This window comes from Chlamydotis macqueenii, chromosome 7, assembly GCF_036417535.1.
Source record: "Chlamydotis macqueenii isolate bChlMac1 chromosome 7, bChlMac1.mat, whole genome shotgun sequence".
In the NCBI taxonomy this organism is placed as follows: Eukaryota; Metazoa; Chordata; class Aves; order Otidiformes; family Otididae; genus Chlamydotis; species Chlamydotis macqueenii.
The window spans coordinates 37311494-37333969 of NC_141562.1; the positions used below are offsets into that span (position 1 = coordinate 37311494).

Here is a 22476-nt window from a genome sequence, read left to right on the forward strand (position 1 = left end):
TAGAAAAGTCAAAAGGATGTCTGTCAGCTCAATGAGTGCTGATTTCTGGAGATATTCAAGAGCTTTAAAAGCAATGGTTCATCAACAAATTATTGCATAGTTATAAGCCCATTAATACAAATGACAGATTCCTAAATTTAGCATACGATGTTCACAACAGTTCTTGCCGAATCAGATGTTGAACGCAGTCTTACTTTCCCCGTCCAAGTCTCACTCGTAGCGTGTTCAGCTCTGGCAATCATCATCTGTCCATCTGAGCCTGGTCTGCTCCACGGCCACGGCAGAAATATGGGGCTCATTACCTGCCTTCTGCAAGAATTCACCAGGCAGACTTTTTAAAATGCTAATTAAAACATCCTTGATGCAATCAGATGGCAGGTGTAAGAGTAACAACTGAAGAGGTTTGATTATAAGTGGTTCTCAGAAGCATGGTAAGCAACTGATGGCCAGGTAGAAGTGCTTCTTTGTTTATGTAGCATTTATGTAAATTAGGGTGTAATCAAATGTACACTTGCATTTTCCTCACAAGCCTCAATTAACCTTCCTTTTCTATTCCTACCACATCATTTTTTAATGTAAGTAGGCTATAACTTGAGTCTTCCAGTGAGGACTGTCTACACTGTGGGTTGCTGCAAGTTAGTAATTTTTAGTCCATTCACTAAATGTACATATTTTAGCAGTATTTTAAATATTTTAATAGTGTTTTTTCAATATAAGCAACTGTTATTCTTAAAGACGCAGTATCTGATCGTAAATAATAATTGGAGATCAGTCAATTAAAATAAAGCAAGTTTTACACAATGTAAGTGCTCTTTCACCCTGTGAAGATGTCTGAGGAACTCTCTTCATTGAAGTCCAGGCTGTCAGAGAAAGAAAATTTCTTCCTTCAATTACCGACATTCAGATGAAGAAAAACGTGACCTTGTGGGAAAAAGCATAGCAAATAGCTTAGAAGTCATCTCTTTGACATATTAAACTCTATTTCCTTGGAAATACGACAAAATAATCACTGCAAAAATATCTTCTGGATTTTTGAGCTGCTTAGGATTACATGTTCCATCAGAAAATCCACATTAAGTTATCGTTTCTTTCTTACTGTTACATTAAGCTGGATCTTCTTTGTACTGCTAAAACTCACCGACTTGTAATCTCTGATGTTCTCCATAATCCTCCAGAAACCTCACGTGATTCCTGCCAGAGCCTTTCTGAATGTTGTGCTGTTGTGCTGAGATGTAATCCGTCCTACAGCAGTGAAATGCGTTTAACATTCTCCACCGATAGTGATTATTGTCTCCGTTACTGCGGTGTATAGATACCGAACATCAAAATGCCCAGAACCACCCTTTCTGTTAATTATTGGTTAAAATCTCTTTTGTTCTGAAATTCCTGAAATGCTTCTACTTGCGGTGCTTTGGTGGACAGCCAGTTCTGTGGCAGATTAAAAACTCTACTCTTTGATTCAAACCTCGTTTTGTTTTTGTTTTAGGTTGAAATCAGTCCACTGGAAAACGCGATAGAAACCATGCAGCTCACAAATGATAAGATCAATAACATGGTTCAACAGCATTTAAATGATCCAAATCTACCCATCAACCCTCTCTCGATGCTACTTAACGGCATCGTGGATCCTGCAGTCATGGGAGGGTTCGCAAACTATGAGAAGGTAACGTCAAAATTATCTGCGCTTCACCTCTTTGAGCCTGGACTCTCGTGGAATGCTGCAGGACGTGTGTGTGTTTGTATATAAACACCGTGTGGGTGTCCCCTCATGTGTGCTTTGTAGACCATTACTTAAACCTTACCTTTTTTTAGTGTCTTTTTGGTATTTATGGATGCAATTTTGCCTTTGAATTAAGAGTTGGTACGTTTAGCAACAAGAGTACTTACGTAGGGACGTGGCGGATGGTTGCTTGCTAGAGCTAGAAACAGAGACTGATGGCATTTCCAGTGTGTGTTCTGATGTGCTTGGACATCAGAGCTGAAACAGGAATTTCTGGGTGAACTTCGGTGACCAAAGTAACCGATTGCAATTCTCTCCTTTGCTTTCAAATGCCTGAGATACCCATGAGATTTGGTCTTGATCACCGTGTGCCTATTTACTGATGGCAAAAGATTGACATCTTAGTTCTTAAAACATTGTTAAATTCTATATCTCTCTCCTAGATTTTAATTTATATTTGTAGCTATTACTGCTATTTTGCAGACCGTTGGGGTTAATTCATTTATCTTTCCTGTAGGTAATTCTTCCATGGTAGATCTTGATTCATTTTCTGACGTAACGGCTCATTTCTCTCCCTTGACTAGGCTTTTTTTACTGAAAAATACATGCATGAGCATCCAGAAGATCACGACAAGATCGAAAAACTGAAGGATCTGATTGCTTGGCAGGTAAAAAATTTTAAGTCAGACTGGTTGAGGCCAACTGCCATACAAAGACAGTTTAGTGTCACTTTTGAGAAAATTCAGACATAAAACTATTCACCCTGTGTACACTTCTTTGGCATTTAAAACTCTCTCGGAAGTTGAGCTAAAGTTCATCTTTTCAAATCTGACATCATTTGTCATTTGATAAACCTGAAAGGAGCGAACAGGATCAACCTTGGTTTTTTTTTTTTCCTTTCTGTTTTTTTTTTTTTTTTTTTTTTTTTTTTGTAACCATAATATAGCAAAAATATCCTATCTATATCAAATGAGAACATATTTTGTAATAATGCTGGTTGGTTTTATTGGCAATTTAGCTTTGATTTTCATTTTGTAAGGCTGATTTCAGAAATTCTTCCCAGGCAGTAAGATGAAATGCCTAACCTTGAATCCGTCCTCCTGCTTGCACACACTGGGGACAGTACTCCTTCACATATTGACTTCTTTCTTCCCCAATGTATTTTCCACTTATCAAACTTTCTGTACATAGAATCATCGAATCACAGGATGGTTTGGGTGAGAAGGGACCGTTAAAGCCCACCCAGTCCAACCCCCCTGCAAGGAGCAGGGACATCTCCAACCAGATCAGGTTGCTCAGAGCCCCAACCAACCTGGCCTGGAATGTTTCCAGGGATGGGGCATCCACCGCCTCTCTGGGCAACCTGGGCCAGTGCGCCACCACCCTCAGTGTGAAAAATTTCTTCCTTATATCCAGTCTGAATCTGCTTCCTCCTATTTTAAAACCATTATACCTCGTCCTGTCACAACAGGCCCTGCTGAAGAGTTTTTCCCAGTACCTTTTAGCACAGGATATTGATTGTAAGAGTTGCAAAAATTAACTTGCATGCAAGTTACTTAGCAAATTCATTGTACATGTTGTGAAATCCTTGTTTCACTTGCTGTATAACTTAGCACAGTATAAAAACATCATTGATTCCTGAAGCAAGTGAAATCACCTGGTATTTTTATGATGACATAGTGAAGCAGAAACCATTTAAATGTCAGATCATGTGGGTAATTTCCTGAACCAGGAATGGAACCCAGATTTCCAGCCCTGTGCCTGAGAGAAAGCAGGGACCTTCTTGCATGAAAATCTGAGTTTACATGCACCAGGGACTATTTTTTTCAGGCTAACAAGAAACAATTCCAATTTTGTTCTGTAGTCATATACTGGATATTTACCAGTAGTCCCAAGATAATTTTATAATAACTAAGAAAATACCAATGTGACTAGAAATGTTTTTCCCTTAGAAGAAGAAAGTGCACCATTGTCTTTTTATATTCAATTTTGTCTTTGTAATAAAGGGAATAATTTACATTTCTATAGGTTTCAGTCTTGGAGGTAATAGAACCAAAGATACAGAATTTTAACAATAAAGAAAAAAATCCTCTGAAGACCATAAAGCTGAATAATAACTCTTTTGGTCTAAAAAAAAAATTATTTATTTTATTGCGAGCTTTTACAGCAGATTAGATTTTAGGAGCTTAAGTTTTATAGAGGAAAATAATTTGATCCCAGAAGACTAACTTCATGTCAGCTCTCTCTTTGCCTCTGATAGCGATACTTCAAATGAATTACAAACACACTTCTCCTCAGCAAAGATTCACTTTGGTGATATTTGTACATTAAAATAATATTGCTATTTGGAAATATACATGGCAGCTAATCAGATTGTATTTGAATAATTCAGCAGTTTTAAATACATAATTTCCCATCAGTATTGTATTTCTGAAACAATGGGATCCAGAAAAATAGAGAAAAGGGATCAAAAACTATTTTTATATTTGAAAATTAATTTCACTAAAAGGTCTAGCCATTTCACGGTGGAAATCAGGGCTTTTAAATTACCTTAGACATTTCATTTATGTTTAGTGTATCCTGAGACCTAAACCTCATCAAAATTACTTTAGTTTTTGGACACGAGCAGCGTAACTGGGAAGCAGGGTGGGGAGCTGAGTGCCGAATACCGGCTGGTGTGGGAGAGGGAGCTGGTGTGGAAACTTTCCAAAGTGAGGCAGTGGTCCGAATTCATCACAGACTCGACAGTGATTGAAAGCAAAAATGAGTTTTCATTTTTCAATAATGTGGCGCTTGGAGTTTTGTAATCACGCGGAGATTTTATTTATGCTGTATAAATCAATCTGGGTGTATGAAATTGTCGCCTGACAATCGTATTATCAGCTGACTAGTTAATTATTTTTTTTTCTATCCTCCTACCTTGCCTTTGTCTCTGTTGTGCTTTCAAATTCATCATCCTTTTATAATTCTTATGAACTTTAATTACACTTTTTTCTATTATTTTTAGATAAAAATCGTTAGTAAAGCAATGTCCACTTCTGTCCCTTTTAGTCCCTTTTCAACTTAGAAAAAAATATTTCCATGCAACTACCTAATTTGAAACTTATCTTTTATTTTAACATGAAGATAATGAAATGATTGATTGAAACGATGGTAGTGAAATGAATGATTGATGACATTAGTCACTCTGCGTTTAGCTACTGCATTCGTAGCATACCAAAACGAGTATGTCGCATAAAAATCTTGTGCTGCTTCTACGTAGCTGAAAGAATTGCAGCGTGCCAAACTAAGTTTTTACTGTCATATTTTATGATACCGTTATTATGAAAGATTTTCTTGTAAGATTTAAGATTTTATATTCATTTTAGTAATTCAAATGTATGTAGGTTTTTCACTCTTTTCAATCAGGTACATCAAGATTAAAAAAAAAAAAGAAAAATCAGAATAATTTTCAGTTGCAGTGGAACTTTATAAAGCTTTAAGACCAACGAAGATTAGACTTAGGGAATGAGTGCTATCTTCAGCTGATTTTCTTTCTCATTCAGTGAATTTGTTTCTAGTTCAGCTGTTTCTGTTACCTTTACTTTTTCATTCGCCTCTCCAGAGGTGAGGGCACCCTAGAGAGTCTTTTGAAATAGAGGCATGAGCAAACCCACCCATTGCTCCAAAGCCAAATAAACTGGCAATAGTGTGAACGTGGCAAAATTCTGCCTCTGTCTCCACGTCCTATGAAGGTTGAAAATTCAATGTCACTTGTCACCAGATTTCCCTGTGTCAATGTTGGAATTGGTGAAAGGATGAAGCAGAAATGGTGAAACAGGCTGACGGTACTTTCTTTCTGTAGTTGGTAGAGGTTTAAGAGGTTAAGTGGTCTTAAACAGGGGAGACCAAATATCCTGACTCAGAAATCTTGAACAAGCAAAGCCACAGGAAGTTTACAAAACTCAGCTTCTGTTAAGGAATAACCAACCCTTTCTTCTTTTTCTGGGGTTTCTGATCTTCTTTCGTTCCCATATAGTTGGTGCCTCCTCTTGCCTATTCCCCAGTCCCTTGACCCAACAGTTCCTGGACCAAGAGTCCCCCAGCCTTTAGGTGCTGACGTTCTCCCAACCGAGCCCACACTCACTCCAGCAGACCTGACCATCAACCCTCGTATGATTTTGCTTCTCCAAGTGCCAGAAGGTCTCCCCAGCTGATTGTATACCCCTGGTGCATACCGACAGAGAAAAACCCTTCTTAGCACCTTCACTTTAGGGCACCGAAGGAAGCACCTACTTTTTTTTTTTTCCCTAATGGGAACGTTTCCCTAAAAAAAAAAAAAAAAAAAAGGCATTTACTTCATATTGCTTGATTTTCTAAATTGGAGATGGCTACTCCCTAGGACAGGCTCATTAGCATATTTTCTGCTCCTAACAATTATCTCAGAGCTGAAGCTTCAGACCCCACGTGTACTTCATCTGGGTAAACTGATTTTTTTAAAACAGGCCATTTAAAAACTCAGCAGGCTCTTTTAAATAAATGAGCCAAGTGACCACTTATCCCCACGAAATAGGAGAGTCACAATGTGGCCTGATAATTATAAAAATTTGGAAATTAATTTAGTTATTCAGAGCAGGGAAGTTTCCTGATTTCAATGTTTATTTTTTGTAGAGTGCAAATCTATGTGGCAATAATAGGAGTGGCTACAGTAAAAGATTTTGTCATTATTCTTCCTTCTCTTTGGAGTCTTTTAGAAGTCCGTTTAAATAGTGCCAAATCACAGCGAATCACCTTGATAATATTTCTTGAGATTTTTCAGCTGTAATTCATCTGTGTATTTATTATTCTCCTTTCTAATAAAGCTACTCATTCTGACTGCTGCTCAGTCTTATTAGAAAAATCTGGGTTTAATCAGTATTATGATGTAATTATGAATTATTAAGAAGAAGCTTCTTAGCTTGATTGCTGCAGAGAATATCTAAGTTAGAATCAGAGCACTGTGTGGGCTGGGACGGACCTGGAAGAGGAAGTATTTTTCCTGAGCTGGAGGTAGAGAACTTTGATGATATGTCTGAATAGCTGTGGGAATGAAACTGTCTCTCTTAAACCATTTTAAAAGGTCAGCTACACCTCCACACTACGAACTAATTGTATAATCCTGTCTTGGCATGGGTATTCTGTGACAGAAGCCTGGAAGATAAATGATTATTTTTGGTTACAGAAGAGAATTAATTTAATTTTTTTTCTCTTCTATTTTGTTCCCAAGGAAAATAAAATAATTTTTCTAAGGAGAAATGTATAGTGTATAAAACTATATGTTTTATTAATAAATATTGCTCTGCAGTATATATATATGTCCAAGGCTGTAGCTCGTTTGCGGTTTAGAAATAACATTTATTAAGAAAAAAAAAACATAAAAGTCTTTTGTCCTTCAAGGTTTTATTCTCATGAAACTGGGGAAGGACTGATATTAATAACCCGGTGTGAGAGTTGTCATTCATCAGTTTGCCATTATAAAGGAGAGCGTGTATGCGGGCCCGTGAATATAACACCACAGGAATATTTGTGCTGTCTGGTAAATTCAGCTCTGCCTCCAGTATGTTTACTGGGCAGAACTACGGGTGTGTAAATTTTGAAGGACTTTGGTTAATAGAGTAAAAATAAAATAATGTATAACAGATTTTTAGATGCCTTTTTACTATGTTGTGCCTCATGTACAATGGGCAATGGTGATGACAATTTATGATTGTTATCGTTATGATGATGATTATCAGTATTATTATTCCATGAGATCTCTCACTCCTCTTGCAACATACGTGGGAGTCTTGCCCAGTCCGCAGACTGAAGCAGCGTCACTCTGTTTTCCAGATCCCGTTCCTGGCAGAAGGCATCCGGATTCACGGGGAGAAGGTGACGGAGGCACTGCGGCCCTTCCACGAGCGGATGGAGGCTTGCTTCAGGCAGCTGAAAGACAAAGTGGAAAAACAGTACGGGGTCCGGGCTGTCGTAAGTTACCTCCTACCTTTATGCTTCCAAAACACGAGGAATTTCTGTAAATTATGGACAACTTGGTATTTTTGTATTCTCACTGATGAAAAAAGCAGTGTTGATGCAGCATTGCCTGGTGACCACCATGGTTGTCACTTGAAGCCCTCAAAGCATTAAATAATGAGCAGATGCTATAAGACGTGTTCAGAAAGCCTTGGTTCATTTTCTAGCATGGCAACAATTTCTAAATTGCCTGGATCTGTTCCTTGAAAGTCAAGATAATTCTTCAACATTCCATTTTTAAGGAATTAGGTTTAAAAAAAAAAAAAAAAATCCACCAGGGGTACTATAGCATGTTTCTTCTAGAGCTGAATGTCATCTTTCCGTAGACCTAATTCCTTTGGAGATTTGAAGGCTGTGCTGCTCCCCAGTAGTGTGCAGTCCACAGCTGGGATTTTCATGCACCCTAAACGTAGGCAGGCAATAGATAGCTGCTACTTAATGAGATTTAGTAGTGCTGGAGTTCATGCTTTTGTCATTCTAACAAGTTATTTTCGGTTACTGCTTCATCTTTAAGGCACAGCCAAGAATTTGGTGGTGTTTCCAGTGGGATTTTGTTCTGCTTTTAATTTCTTACCCATTGGGGAGGAAGGCCAAAAGCCAGCATACACCATCATAATTGAGAATTCAATCAAAATCCACATGGATTGGGTGCTATTACATGAATCAGTTTTTAAAATTATTTAAAAACCTGAGATGCAAGTGGTTAGAGTTGCTCTAAGACAGACTCCATGGAGCTGATGTCCTAATAATGCATTGAGGGCTGCTGAGGTGAGTTTTATCTCTGTCTACTGGTAGCCCTGGCAGCCCTGTTGTAAACACGCTATGGTTTTTAGGTTTATTTCTGAAATGACAGTAGTGAAACTTGCATTTGCAGAACAGGCTGCTGAAGGAAGTTGTGGATTCACTATCACTGGAGATGTTCAAAGAACGTGTAGATGTGGCACTTCAGGACATGGTTTAGTGGACATAGTGGTGTTGGGTTGATGGTTGGACTTGATGATCTTAGAGGTCTTTTCCAGCCTTAAAGATTCCATAAATAGAGTGTGAATTTGGTTCCAGATTATCTCTGGAAAATCCCACTGATGTTTATTCTGAAGGGTGAATGGTACGGTGAGAGAGCTTCAGCTCTCTGCTCAGTGAGATGCAGAGCATCCTGGCCTAATGAAGCAGCAAAAAAGACACTGCAACGTGCCAAGCAACGTTGTTCTCCAAGTGCCCAAAACCTCAGTGGAACTGTACGTGCCAGTGAGGTGTCCTGTTGTATTTGATGACAGACCTTCCTTCAGAGATTCATTTTCACTTGTGTCTATAGCAATGACTTTTTTTTTTTCGTGTGGAACATACCAGCCTTTATGGTATCCTTCTAAGTGGTGTTCCGTTCGTAGTCCTTCAAATCCCATCTTGCTAATATATTTAGGAAAAGTTCAAATAGTAATTTATTCCCAAGGAGAACTGGAGTAATTGACATCAATGATGCTTGCATGTCAGTCACTTCAGTAATATACATTTACATCATCGGGGAGATGACTGGAAAGTCAAACGCAGGGGCTGTTATCTTTCTAATGTCACTCTACCCACCAGTAAGAGTTGTCAGGATTGATGGAGTTTTATCGTTTCTGTCTTCCTCGTACAGGGCCAATTTACCAGTAGCTGACAGGGTGGAAAATATACCTGTGATTAAACAGCATGAGATTCTTATTTGTTGACTCAGAGAGTTCAATTATTTTATGCATATATCAGTTATTAATGACTAACAAAGCTTGTATAAATATTCAGAACTCTGAAATTGTCTGAAACAAACAAAAAAAATTCATGTATTTTCTTCTTAACCTAGATATCACTTTGCAAATTGAGTCTCTTGCCATGAGCTCCTCTTAGTGGTTTTTTTTTGGTTTTTTTTTGTTTGTTTGTTTGTTTTTTAAAAAAACTCCATTTCATTTAAGTATGCTCATAGGGCAGTCACTTGAATTGCAGAGATGGATTAAAAAAAAAAAGTTACTTGTAAAAAGCTCCTTTTCAAAGCCCAGATGTAAAAAAAAAAAAAGGCATGTAAATTCCATGGAAGCAAAGGGATTACCAGGATATGTTTTAAATCATACATGTTTCCTCTTAGTCCTTTAAATGGATTTTCTTTAGAATTGATTTCTTTGTTGTTAAATGCTATGTATAATTAAATAATATCAAATTCCTCACGGAAGAAAAGCCGTTGAACCTTTCCACATTTTTTTGTTTTGTGTCGCCAGATGTCAGCTACGTTGTGATTTAAGAAGTAAGATTTTACATTTCTTTATTGCAGCTTTCAAGTCTGGATGATAGACGAGGCAGTCGGCCACGGTCTATGGTGAGGTCCTTCACGATGCCGTCATCTTCAAGACCCCTCTCCGTTGCGTCGGTGTCTTCCATCTCCTCTGACAGCACACCTTCTCGGCCTGGCTCCGATGGGTACGTAAGAAATAATAAAGTCTGATTTGGCGTACAAATCGATAGGTTTTTAGGATTGTCATCAAACTGATCCAGATCTCAGTGCTGTCAGAGTGTTACGCCTTCTGATCCTACTGACTCCTCCGGTGTGGCAGCATGATGTTTGTTTGATCTCATAAGGAGCTCAGGGATTTTTTTGGTTGGGTCTTTTTCCAGTGCATTTTATTCCAGATATGGTTCATTATAATGACCCACAAACATTAATGTGATACAATGATGTGAGTAACTGGTTTGGGGTGGGGATGGCACTTTTAAGTGACAACCTGATATTGGCTAGAAAAACCCAACCGATGTAGACATTTATCTCAAGATATATGATAAATTATCCCCTTTAAAAGTATTGCAAGTGTAGTAGTTCAGAAGTGATCTCTTGCAAAGACGTACGTTCAGCGGCCCTGTTGCGGTGAACAGGTGGAGCTTGGGAGAAGGAAGGGATTAGCTAACTGCTCAATCATTTCTTCTCGCTTTTGCTGCCAGAGGGAAAGCTGCTTATGGCAAGATTGTACTTCAAAACTTATCAAGATATTTCACATGAGAACTGGGAATTCTGTTGATAAGCCCTGTCTCACAGTCGCATCCCTCAAAAGAATGAAATAATCTGTTTTCTTTCTGGGGTTTCCGTGCAGCCTCAGAAGTCCCTTCTCCCTCTTCCTGCCCCCAGGCGTTCCCGTAATCCAGAAACTCAATATTTGACCAAGGCGGCAGTTTTTTAATGCCTCCTGAAGGACTGCTAACTTTCAAAGATGTGCTAGAAATGTTTGTGTCCCTTGTGCACCTTCAGAGGGCATTATTACCTGACTGGAGAGTAAAAGCATCGAGTAAAATTAAACACAGCACCTGAGGACCAACATGATGCTTACCTTGATTACAAACAGTTTATTTACCCATGGGGAAGAACTGCAAACAGAGCACAATTCAGCTCTCATTACATACGCATGATGACTCATGTTGACATAAATGTAGGACAGCAGAGACAATAATGCGTTTTCACTAATTTATCCACAAAAATTGTTTTGCTGGAACTTGGGGATAACTTCCACCCAGGTCACTGAGCAACTTTATTTTTTCTTGGAAGAAAAATACTGATTCTTTCCCTGCCAGCCTCTGCCTCTTTCTCTTTTTCCTTTCAGAACCATTATATGTATCTTTCTTTCTCCACTGAATGCCATTTTCTTAATTTTCGCATCTCCATCCCAACTTTGTTGTGGCAGATGTCACTTAGCAGTTTTGGAGGATTTCAGGAGTCCTTTCAGTATGTATATTTAAAAAAAAAACCTCCTGAAGATCACGGTGCAGCTCAGTCCCTGCTCCAAGCCTGGAGCAATACAGCTGTAACACATGTCAGGAAAATATAATGAACAACTGTCATCACTGAGAAGACCTGGAAAAATGCTCAATTGCTTGATCAGTGAAGCAGGAGAAGAAAAATCGTTGGATTTAGATTAGATATTAGGAAAAAAATTTTTACACTGAGGGTTGTAGAGCACTGGCCCGGGTTTCCCAGAGAGGTGGTGGAAGCCCCATCCCTGGAAACATTCCAGGCCAGGTTGGATGAGGCTCTGAGCAACCTGATCTAGTCGGGGATGTCTGTGCTCCTTGCAGGGGGGTTGGACTGGATGGGCTTTGAAGGTCCCTTCCAACCTAAACCATTCTATGATTCTATAATATAGTGAGAAATCTCTGAAGTGCCAATGACTGTAAAAATCATGTGGGTGGTTTGTCACGACTAACTTGGAAGAAGTTCACCTGTGTACCTACCATAGTTGATTTGGTTTATGGTCCATTGTGCTTTTCAGCTTTCCGTTTCCCCCATTTTCATATGTTAACTTTGAGATTAGAGGTGTAACTAAGAAAAACAATTAAAAATGGAGCTGCCCGACTTGTATTTTATGCCATCTCCAACTTCTCGTGCTCTGGAACTTTTAAATAGTAAAAACTCAAAGCAGACGTTGACATAGTATGTGCTTTACAACTCTCCATTCTATGTGTAAATAAAACTCAGACTTTAAAAAAGGACCTTGGCTTTATTCACTGCTTAAAATGGGTCTTAGAAGGACAGATCTGAGTACTTAGGAGCACTGGTTGGGAACGGGGAGCTCCCAGCGTGCCTGTGTGATTTGCCGTGTGTTGCAAGTTCTGATGTAGGTCAGGTAGGAGCATGGCGTGCTAGCCCGTTTTGTCACCGATACGTTGCGTACAAATCATTAATAGTACTAATAATAGTCATGCCTGGAAAGGAAGTGATTAATCATTGTTTGAAGAATGGCAATTCCTCTTGGAAACGTGCGGTCTGCGAGGCGGCTGTCACTGCCCACCAGGCCGGTGGAGGCCGGCAGAAACGGCTGAAATATGTAATTCAGGTGGCTAAAAACGTGGTGTTGGGAGAGCTGTCAACTGGTCTGGGCTTTGTCACTGGTGCGCTTTGTTGCCCTGGGCAAGTCATTGTCCTCTCTCTTCCCGGTCTGTAAATTGGGATGGAAAACCTTGCCGTTTTGTCTCCCAACCCGTGCAGTTTTGGCGTTGGTTACGAGGGTAATGCCTCAGGGGCCATTGCCATGGGTACTGGTTTGAGCTTCTTTCCATCGAATGAGCTAACTTGGGCTGAAATCTTTCAGAATCTGATGATTTGAGACATCCTTTTAAAATCTGTCAGTGTAATTTTAACTAAAGTATGATTCTAGTAGTTTGTTTAATTTATAATATAAAATAAATTGTAAAATACTTTGTCTAGCTAAGAATATTTTAGCTCGTTAAGAGCAAAATATCTCTTTACCTTTTATTTAAACTAGTCCTTAAAAAAGGTGAGATAAGAGAGACTCTTTTAAATTACTAAGTAAAAATCAGCCAAAAAGGCTTCCAATACTATTAAAATAGTGTTTTCCTTACAAAATAAAACTCTTTAAAAATGAAATTTTCCTTTGAAAGCTCGTTGAACCTTTAGAGATTTTTTTCCTTCTAAAAAAAAAAAAAAAAAAAAACCAGTCCAGAAAAAAAAGTCATGAACAGTAGAAATTGCAGAGCTGATGGCAGGAGTATATCAGCCTTGCCCATATTCACACACTTGAAGCATTTCAGGTGGGAAAATACATCTGCTTTTTGGAGATGAACCTTGCCCTCAGTTATTATCAGACGGATTTGTCATTCTTGGGTTGATCTGTAATGTCAGAATGGGCGAGCTCAGCCCCCCGGGCCCCCCTCACCAGGCCGTGCTCAGGGGAGTGGAGGTGTGGATCTGCGGGTGCGTGTGCACGCGCTTGTGTGGATCTGTGTCGTCACGCGTGGAAAACCATACACACAGGGGCATTGTTACAGACCGGAACGGTGTTTGCGTCTCTGGTTAAACCTCCACATCTCATGCTTTGGTGCAACGTGTAGGTGTTTCCTTTGCATTGAGGGTGATATTGTTTGCTTTTTCTGAACAGGTGCTGCAATTTTGATGAGTTACAAGATTTAGAAAGCGTTTCGTGTTGCGCATGTTCAACAGAAAATCACTACACCTCTGCAAAACAGTTTCTCAACTCTTATTCCTCCTCTGGGGAATAAATACATCCTCTTTCTCCACAAAAAAAAAAATTGTCCATGAGGAATTTGAGGCCTTGGTTATTTTTTAAAGAAATCTTTAAAGCCATTGTAGACCTATGGGCTGCCCCCAAGCTGCAGGGGAGGCGGGGGTGGCATTTCTTTAATTCATGGTACAATTCCCTGCTCTCGTGTAGTGCTGGTTTCCACTGGAGGTTCCGGGGCATCTGCCAGCACGCCTGCCGCGGTGCCCCAGCACGGATGGTGGGAGCGCTGAGCGAGAAACTAATTTTTATGTAAACCACATCCAGTGAAACTCCGGAGTTGGTGTAGCTGTAAACCAGTGAATTTACTACAGAGCAGGGAAATACACAGCACTGGTTCTTCAGCAGCTCTGCGGTAAATTTTATTGTAAGCCAATTATGATTGTTATGACCTTCTGCCCCCTCCTTTCCTCTCTAATGAGTTTTCCTGGATTAGCAAAGCATCGTTAACTCAAGTGAGACTTTGGGAAATATGGAAATGAAAATTAGGTGTTTTGAAAATAGCGTTTTATTGACCTAAGCAACAACAATTTTCTTTAGGTTTGTGCTGGAGCCCCTCCTGCCAAAAAAGATGCATTCTAGGTCTCAGGATAAATTGGACAAGGATGACCTAGATAAAGATAAGAAAGAAAAGAAGAAGGAGAAAAGGAACAGCAAGCATCAAGAGATATTTGATAAAGAATTTAAATCTACTGATATTTCTCTGCAGCAGTCTGAAGCAGTGATCCTTTCGGAGACGGTAACTTTATTAACATTAATGCTTTATCTAATTCTGAGCGGTGTTCTTTCTCTTTTTCAATACAAATGTTGATTTTTACGATTTAGGTTATTTTTAGACCAAAAATAAGCCTAAAGGAATGCGCTACGGTGTTAATATGTGTGATAATGAATCAAAATTACAGATTTTCTTTACAGTGTTGAAAAAATCATGGTATCTCATATGAAAATCTTAGCAAAAGCTATATATGACTATTTGATAAAAGGAACAGATGGTATATCTTAAGTAAAATAAATGCTACCGTTTTAGCAGCCTTTTGAATTTATGATTCCCGATAGATCGTGATGGGTTTTCTCATATTTCAGCTGACTGACAACTGCAAGGCACTTTTTGGTGAAAATGTTACAAGTTCATTTCGTTTACAGCAGTTACATGTTCTTGAAAGGGTATTTTGAGCAGAAAATCGTAAGCATTTCCACTGGTGACAGTGTGTAAGAGTATTAACTACAGGGCATAGCTCTCGTAAGCCCTCTCTTCTTGGCATATATTTAATTCACTGAAACTCTCCTAACAGTTTAGGTAACTTGGGAAGCTTTAGCTCTGAAATTGAAAGCAAGGCCCTTTTAAGCTGGAGCAAGGAGCACGTGAACTAACTGCAACCTCCAGATCTCTGCCTGGACTAGTTTTGAGGCCAATAGTTTAAAACTTGCCCTCCAGAAATAAATGTGTAATGTTCTTTTAAAGATTTGCAGAAGTACTGGTACAGCCAGCTTTGAGCACAGCAGAGTCTTTCATTGGTGGCTGTGTCATTTACATTGGACTTTCGAAACGATTTCTCTCTGACCTGTGACAACTAGATCCTTTACATCTTTCTGTTTGGTATTTGTAGAATAATATTACTAAGATGTTCAGACGTCGTTCCTCTGTTTTCTGGATTTGCTCCTTCTTTGCCATCCAGAGATGAGCTAGTCAGTTGGACTTGCACAAATCCATGAGGCCAGATGGGAGGCATCTAAGGATGCTGGAGAGCTGGTTGATATCATTGCAAGGTTGCTGTCATCTCTGAGAGGTCTTGGACCTTGACCTCTCTGAGAGGTCTTGGTCTTCTTCTTGGAGAAGATTGCTTAGGACTGGAAAAATGCAAATTGTCTCTGGAAAGAAGGATGTGATAAGCCTTCAAGGCATGTTTTCCCATTTGTCATCTGAGGAACAAAAATGAGCCAAGTCCATCATGGTTTGACTCAAGTTTTCCACTCTTCCCAGTCAAGAGCTTTCAGTGGATGACTGGTATGACTAATTTTCCCCTGGTTATAGAGAGGAAGGGAAATTGAATGTCAGAATTTGTTACCTACAGTTACTTTGATCTTCTTGAAATCCACAGATCAATAATATGAAAAGGAGTTTACTGGTGAGAGAAAAACTGTCCTTTTTCTGTGTCTGCAAACTACTTGATGAGCCCCAAAACCATCAAGTCCATTTTAATCCTTGGTCTTACTGTGGTTCATTTTCTCTTGTAGGTGAAGTAGAGGAAACACTTTTGAGATTAGTTTACAAGGGTGCTTGTAGAATTCCCGCTGCTGTCTTCAGGAATTTTGTACAGGCAGTGTCAAACAGTTTAAAGATAAAATTTGTCTTGTCTTAAATTTTGTGCACTCTGGAGACGTATCTCCCTATTAAAGATATAAAAAGGAAATTGTTATCTTTTGTGGGTAAGAAGTCAGCTTTTCCATTGTTCTACTTTTGTGGGCTGCACTGCGTGCAAGTTCCCTCTTTAAGATGAAATTGCTCCCAAAGCACTGTTACTGCTCTGTTTTATGAGGAAAGAGGCATTTTGATTTCTCTTGCATTAGGAGCTTGGAAGCAGAAAGTTTGCTAGCTTTAAAAAAAAAAAAAAAAAAAAGATGATGAAATGGAAGGGGGAAAAATTAAGGACTGTTTTTTTTCCAAAAAAAGTTGGAATCCAAATTTTACTGGAAATAGAAATAATAGAAATTTAAAATATAGACTTAAAGAGCTTTTAAAGTGAGGTTTTAGTAATAAACTACTATTAGTTACTATATTTTATATTATAGTTACTGGATTCCTTCTGTTGAGAATTTTATAACTCGCTTGTACCATTGCTAATTCAGTTACAAGATTTCAATTTTTTTGGTGAATGTTCTAGTGGATTCTTAGTTCTGCTTCTAAAATATTTCGGGGTTTTAGAGCAGAAGCATTTCTTTAGTATGATGACAATTTATAAGTACCTTCAAGAAAACAAATGAAAGAACAACAGCCAGCTTGGATTTGTCAGCACCAGATCGGTCAAGACCGCGTTCCTCTGTGGGCAGCTCTGTGGGTGGGAATGGCGCGGCAGACCCCTGATGTGCTCACTTCAGTATGAGTTCGGGCACATTTCACACGATATTCTCATGGGCAAGACTGGGCGATGAAGTCTGGTCTAAGGTGATGCTGAAGGATACACAGCAGCCTGGAAAAACTACGCTCAATATTGTCATGGGTGAGATGGAGTAAGTGAGAACCCATGATGGGTTTGGATAGTGGGATGTGCCGAAATCATGTATCTGCAGAAGCACAGCGTGTGGTCAGCCTCTTAATTGTTGGCTCTGCCTCGTATCTATTTATTAATAGGAGGATTTGCGGTGACAGTTTGAAATATCAGTTTCAGATATTCACCCCCACACACACATGCCCACACACAATTATCTGTGGCCCTACAACACCCATATTCTAAATTATTCTTCATCCACCACAAATAGATAGTTATCAGTGGTTTGCTTTCAGGAGGGAAGGATGCATCAATAACCTTACACATGAATCTTTTCTGGATCCTGTTTTATTCGCTGCTAATTGGTTTGTGCGCCATAATTGCAAGCATGATACCAAATTTATAGAGAATATCAAGCGAGAGGCACAGCAGGCATGTCAGCGGTCATTCCCATCTCAGCAGAGCTTCTGCTGCTCTTTCCAAAGATGATATTGTCAAGTGAAATTAGTGTTTCCAGCACTGTGATGGACTTCCTGATATAGGAACTTTTTTCTTTCCAATCGAATGAATCTTCATGGAAGAACGTGGGAAAACTATAAAACTGCGGAATTATTTCATGGGGCCTTTAAATTTTCATTTTGTCTAGTTGTGTGGCTTAAATACTTTTTTTCAAATTGCACTGTGCTCATAATGAATTTATTGACTGATCAAAACCCAAGCCCTAATTACAGAGATCTTGTACTGCTATGATCTTATCAGAAGATAAATTAAGCACTTTGCTATCTGAAGATGATCAGTAATGTCTTTATAGTTTTCTAGAGATTTGTATCTTCTTTGAAGTATCACATAAACTTCTTTAACATAAATTTTCATTGTTAGTTCTTTGATTCCGTGGGCTGATAGCAAACCTAACACTGGAGTCGAGTAGTTAACAGGCTGCTCAAAAGCTTATGTTAGAAATCAGAATCACCGGCTGTATGTTGTATTGATTTAGTGGCATCTAACATCACTCGCTATTGATCCTGCTGTCATTAGACCAAAAAAAATTAGCAATGGGTTCATTATGGATTAGTGTTCTCCAAGGAGCTGGTACTCCCTAGCAGAACTGTGATTTATATGAAGCTTTTAAGAAGAGGACCAAGCTTGTCAGTCACAGAGGAAGTAAGAATTTATTTGAGATCAGTAGCTACAGACCAGGTTAACTTGGGAACTTAATTCTACTTGTTGGGTTTTCTCTTGATACCGGCACTGCAGCTTTCCTAATCAATTAGTGTATTTTCCTTAAATGCTTTTTTTTATAATTATATGGCTCTGAGAAGGTGATTACTATGCTTATCCATTCTACTAAAATGTGCTTTAAAAGGTCGTGAAAGAAGAAACCTTTGGAGTCTTTGGGACTTGAACTTTACTGTCAGGGAAATTTCCGAAAGGTTACCCTGAGGTCTTGATAAACTTTCAGAACAGTTACGTACTTTCTGGTCATTCATTTCTCGTAGAAGGATCTCAGAGACACAGCTTTTTGTGCCAACTCTTTTAGGATTCGTTCCTGAAAATAAAAGGAAATCCTCACACCTCGTTTCAGATTTGTCTTTCACAACGTACTTTAAAAAAAAACATTGTGAAATGACAGAATTCTTCAAAAAAGCACAAATTGCTGCTGACATTTTCTGTTTTGTCCTAATGCAGCACCTCGGATGCAATTCCTCTCTTAGCTTCAGACTGCTGCTCCATTTTCTGTGATCTACTGGAAATAAAAAAAAAATTCTTTCTTCATTTTGATTACTAGTAATAACGGGGACCAGTGGATGGGTAACAAACAATAGAGCTCGGAATTAAACTCGGTAAAAAGAATCACCTTTGCAAAAGCATTCATTGCCCATCAGATTACAGTATCATTTTAGAGGTTCTGATGAAAATTTAAATGGACTATGAAGCAGCCAAAGCAAAATAATAGGGATATTTCAGTGAATTAAATATAAGCACAAACATGCACCATGAAGAAAGTATTTCCGGACAGATGATGTCTTCCTCAGAAGAGAGTCTGACTATGCAGACAATTAAAGAAATAAATTGTAAAATGCAAGTAGAGCCACCTAAGAAGAAAAAAAAAATAATTTTGAATGCTGTATAGTCTTGTGTAAGGATATAGATTTCCTTAGACGTTATTAAGCAAGTGTTTGGGGAGCTGGCTCGTTGCTTCACAGAAAAATACATCAGGCCACAGGAAGGCGTGCGCATTGAGTCTCATAGTGATTCCTGGGGAGAAGGGAAGAACACTTGGAGCTGTGAAATACCGCATTAAATCAGAAGTGTTGTGTGTTATCGTTGCCCTATTACTGTTTAGGAAGTAGTGGGGAAAATGTGCCAATCCCAAGCTCTGCCGCTCGGTAACAACATGTATTCCTTTACACTTTTGCTGGTTTTGTCCCTGCGCAGATCAGCCCACTAAGACCGCAGAGACCGAAAAGCCAGGTCATAAACATCATTTCAAGTGAAAGACGTTTCTCCGTCTCTCCATCACCTCCCAGCTCCCAAGTGACGCCGCCCCCAATAACTCCACGGACAAAACTTTCCTTCAGCATACAGTCCAGTAAGTCTTTAATTTTAACTAAATTTTATTTTCCTAGCAAATTTTATGCAAATTAACTTCTGACTTGAAGCTGTGTTTCCTGAGCATTGCATTATGCCTTGCTTTGAGTTCTCCGAGTCTTTCATCGCCATGGGATTGCTTGCAGGAATGAGAACTTAACTCTTAACATCATGCTCCATGCATTTGCCAGCAAAAATTGTGACATTGAAAAAGTTTCTTTTCCTTTTCAAGTCATCATTAACAATTAGTTAAGTATGGAGTAACTGTCAAAAATTAGTGTTGTACTTGATTCTATATTGGATTTAGGGTATTTTGGACCATAGAGGCTGAAAAAAATAATCTTTTAATGTAATTGTACCTTAAAAGAACTTTTATTTGCTAAGTCATGAGTACAAGTAAGAAGGGGAAAAAAAAAAGTCAGTCAGTTTTTGTTTCACATTGACATCTATCACTCAGTTTTTCTGTAAAATATTATCTGTTTGCTACAATCTTCAGGAAGCTCTGTTGCGAAACTCCATGTAATTCAACACCGATTTCTTTTACAGTGCTGTTTTCCAAACTTCCTAATTCAGAGTTTTCAGCTGCTAGCATGTGACAAAAAAAAAAAAAAAAAAAAGAGATCTTTTTGATCCAAATGCTAGTCAAGAGTTCAATGTAGGTAAAGAGGAGAACAGACGACCAGTTTTAAGAAAAAAATCTTGTTTGATCGAAGTCACTGTTTTATTTATGGTTTTTAATACTTAAAACCTTTCCCCTGAAATACTGAGTGTGTTGGAAAGTCCCTGTTGCTAATTGCAGATGTATGTCCTGTGGGCAGGAATGTGTTTGTTCCACAGCCACAGATTTGTCTTCTAAAAGGCACGTGGCTTCGTTTTAATGATTTGAAATTGTTGCAAATGTGTGGAAGAGGGATAAGCAAGTGCAAATCAATGCAGTGGTTCCTTTGCAGAGTCAGACATTTGAAACAAATATTTTGATAACTCTGAACTCTCTCCTGCCTTTCCGATTTTGATAGCCAAGAACTACCAGGATGCTAAAAACTGGAAATGCAGAGAACTAGAGTTCATGTACTCCTGCAAAAATATTCTTTGAATTGGGTTATTTCTGCTCTATACATTTTATTAAAACTAACTTGATCTCTTTTTTAAAAAAAAGTATCTGAAACTATAATGGATTTCAGAGAATATTTGTATCTTTAAGCTGGAGATATATGGGTGTTGTGGAAAATAGGTTCAGCCAATTGCAAATTCATGGGACTTGTCCCTAATCGTTTGAGGAATTGTAGTGATAATTTTTTTTTTTTTTTAGAATTCCAAGGATAAAAATGTTCCTTCAGTGCACAAATCAGCTAAAAGCAGTTAATGGGTTGCTAAGGAATGCTGCTTGCTTATTAACTGGCAGTTTAGGAGAGTTGAGTGTAAAATTTGGTCATTAGATTAAGATGAAAAAAAAAAAAGTTGCCTAACTGATCTCTTGCCAGCTCAAAGATACTCTCAGTGGCACATGTCCGGTAAGGAATAAATATTCAGAGCATCCTAGTCTGATGGAGCACCTCAAATGATGATAGCAAAGCAGAGATGATGCGTAATTATCTGTGGAGTGACTAAGTAAGTGAATTCAGTTCAGTTGAATTGAGCAGGAGAAAAATAAGAGATCTGTAGCAAATAGATCCTCTTGAAGCACGACTGAAAATTACTGAAGTCCGTGTTCAACACCTTTTTCTGCAGTAGGGTAGACGACTCCTGAATTTCATTAAACTGTGTGAGAGATTAGCTAGTCAGGGCAAATAATTTTTTTCATTATAGAATGTTGTTGTTGTTCTAAATAGTTTGCTGCTCTGAATGTAAATACCCTGTTAAAGTATGTTATTAACTACTCACGTGGATGGAAATATGCTGTCCACATTTACAGGGATTTATTGCTGTCTTGCACAGGGATGAGGTTGTGAAGATGCCACGTACAGGCGGTAGGAACACAGTGCGATTAGAATTGTAACAGGATCTGGGGAACGTAGGAAAAGGGACAGAAGCAGAGCAGGACACAGTTGCATGGAGAGCTGATGACCATCCAGGCTGTTCAGAGTATTGCAGACCTTAAAGCAGAGTTCCCTCCACACCTTGTTTCCTTTGCAGCTTTAGAGAAAACTTTGCTCACTGGCCTTTCTATGGATCCTCCAACATCAACCTTAAAGAAACGAAGGGTTTGTGTTAACTCCTCACAAAATTTGTCTTACCATCTTATTGGTAGCACCTTTTAGTCTGCATGTAATGGCTTAGTTGAAGTTAGTAGGTACCTTAATATCATGTAAGATACAAAAGTGCAGTGTTCAGGGCAGTTAAATTCACTTTATCCTTGGGTAATAGCGTGGTGCTGTACTCATTTTCAGTTTCCACCCATGGGATGTATATAGTGAGACCTAAAAATGTAGGTTGTTTACAGTAAATACTGAAAGAAGACTTCCCTCTCTGAAGCAGGATTCAAGGCTCTGCTGAAGTTCTAGCTAAAGCTATAACTCTAAAGAAAATGCCATTTTCCTAACATCTCCTAGTATTATCCTAGTAACTATCCAAACACGTAGCGTTGTTTTCCAGTTACGTGTTGAATGATGTGAGCTTAGCAGAAGTAGATTCTGATGGAGATATTTAAAGGAAAGTATTATGAATGTTTGAGGAATGGAGAAATCCTATATGTGTGAAAAAGGAAGGATGAAAAACAGGAGCAATGGAAAAATCGATGAGAAATTCAAGTCCTGGAGGACAAGCAATGCTTTTCAGCCAGATGTAGAAGAAGCCACTGAAAGTTTGAAGTCCCAGGATAGAAAATATTCTTCTTCCTGGCATAGTTGAAAGTTCAAGTGAAAGGATGAAGACTAAAATTACAGTTTTC

At 38.7% G+C, this 22476-nt stretch overlaps 1 protein-coding gene across 3 annotated transcripts in view; it reads left to right on the forward strand.

Annotated features, from left to right (window-relative positions):
• DOCK1 (dedicator of cytokinesis 1) overlaps positions 1-22476 on the forward strand; it is a 287834-nt gene that overhangs the window by 254867 nt on the left and 10491 nt on the right. For all 3 annotated transcript variants that reach the window (XM_086752623.1, XM_086752622.1, XM_086752624.1), the window contains 6 exons: positions 1487-1663; positions 2305-2388; positions 7568-7705; positions 10047-10192; positions 14335-14533; positions 19437-19590. In XM_086752623.1, coding sequence (XP_086608749.1) covers positions 1487-1663; positions 2305-2388; positions 7568-7705; positions 10047-10192; positions 14335-14533; positions 19437-19590 — 898 coding nt within the window. The remainder of the gene's footprint in view (positions 1-1486; positions 1664-2304; positions 2389-7567; positions 7706-10046; positions 10193-14334; positions 14534-19436; positions 19591-22476) is intronic.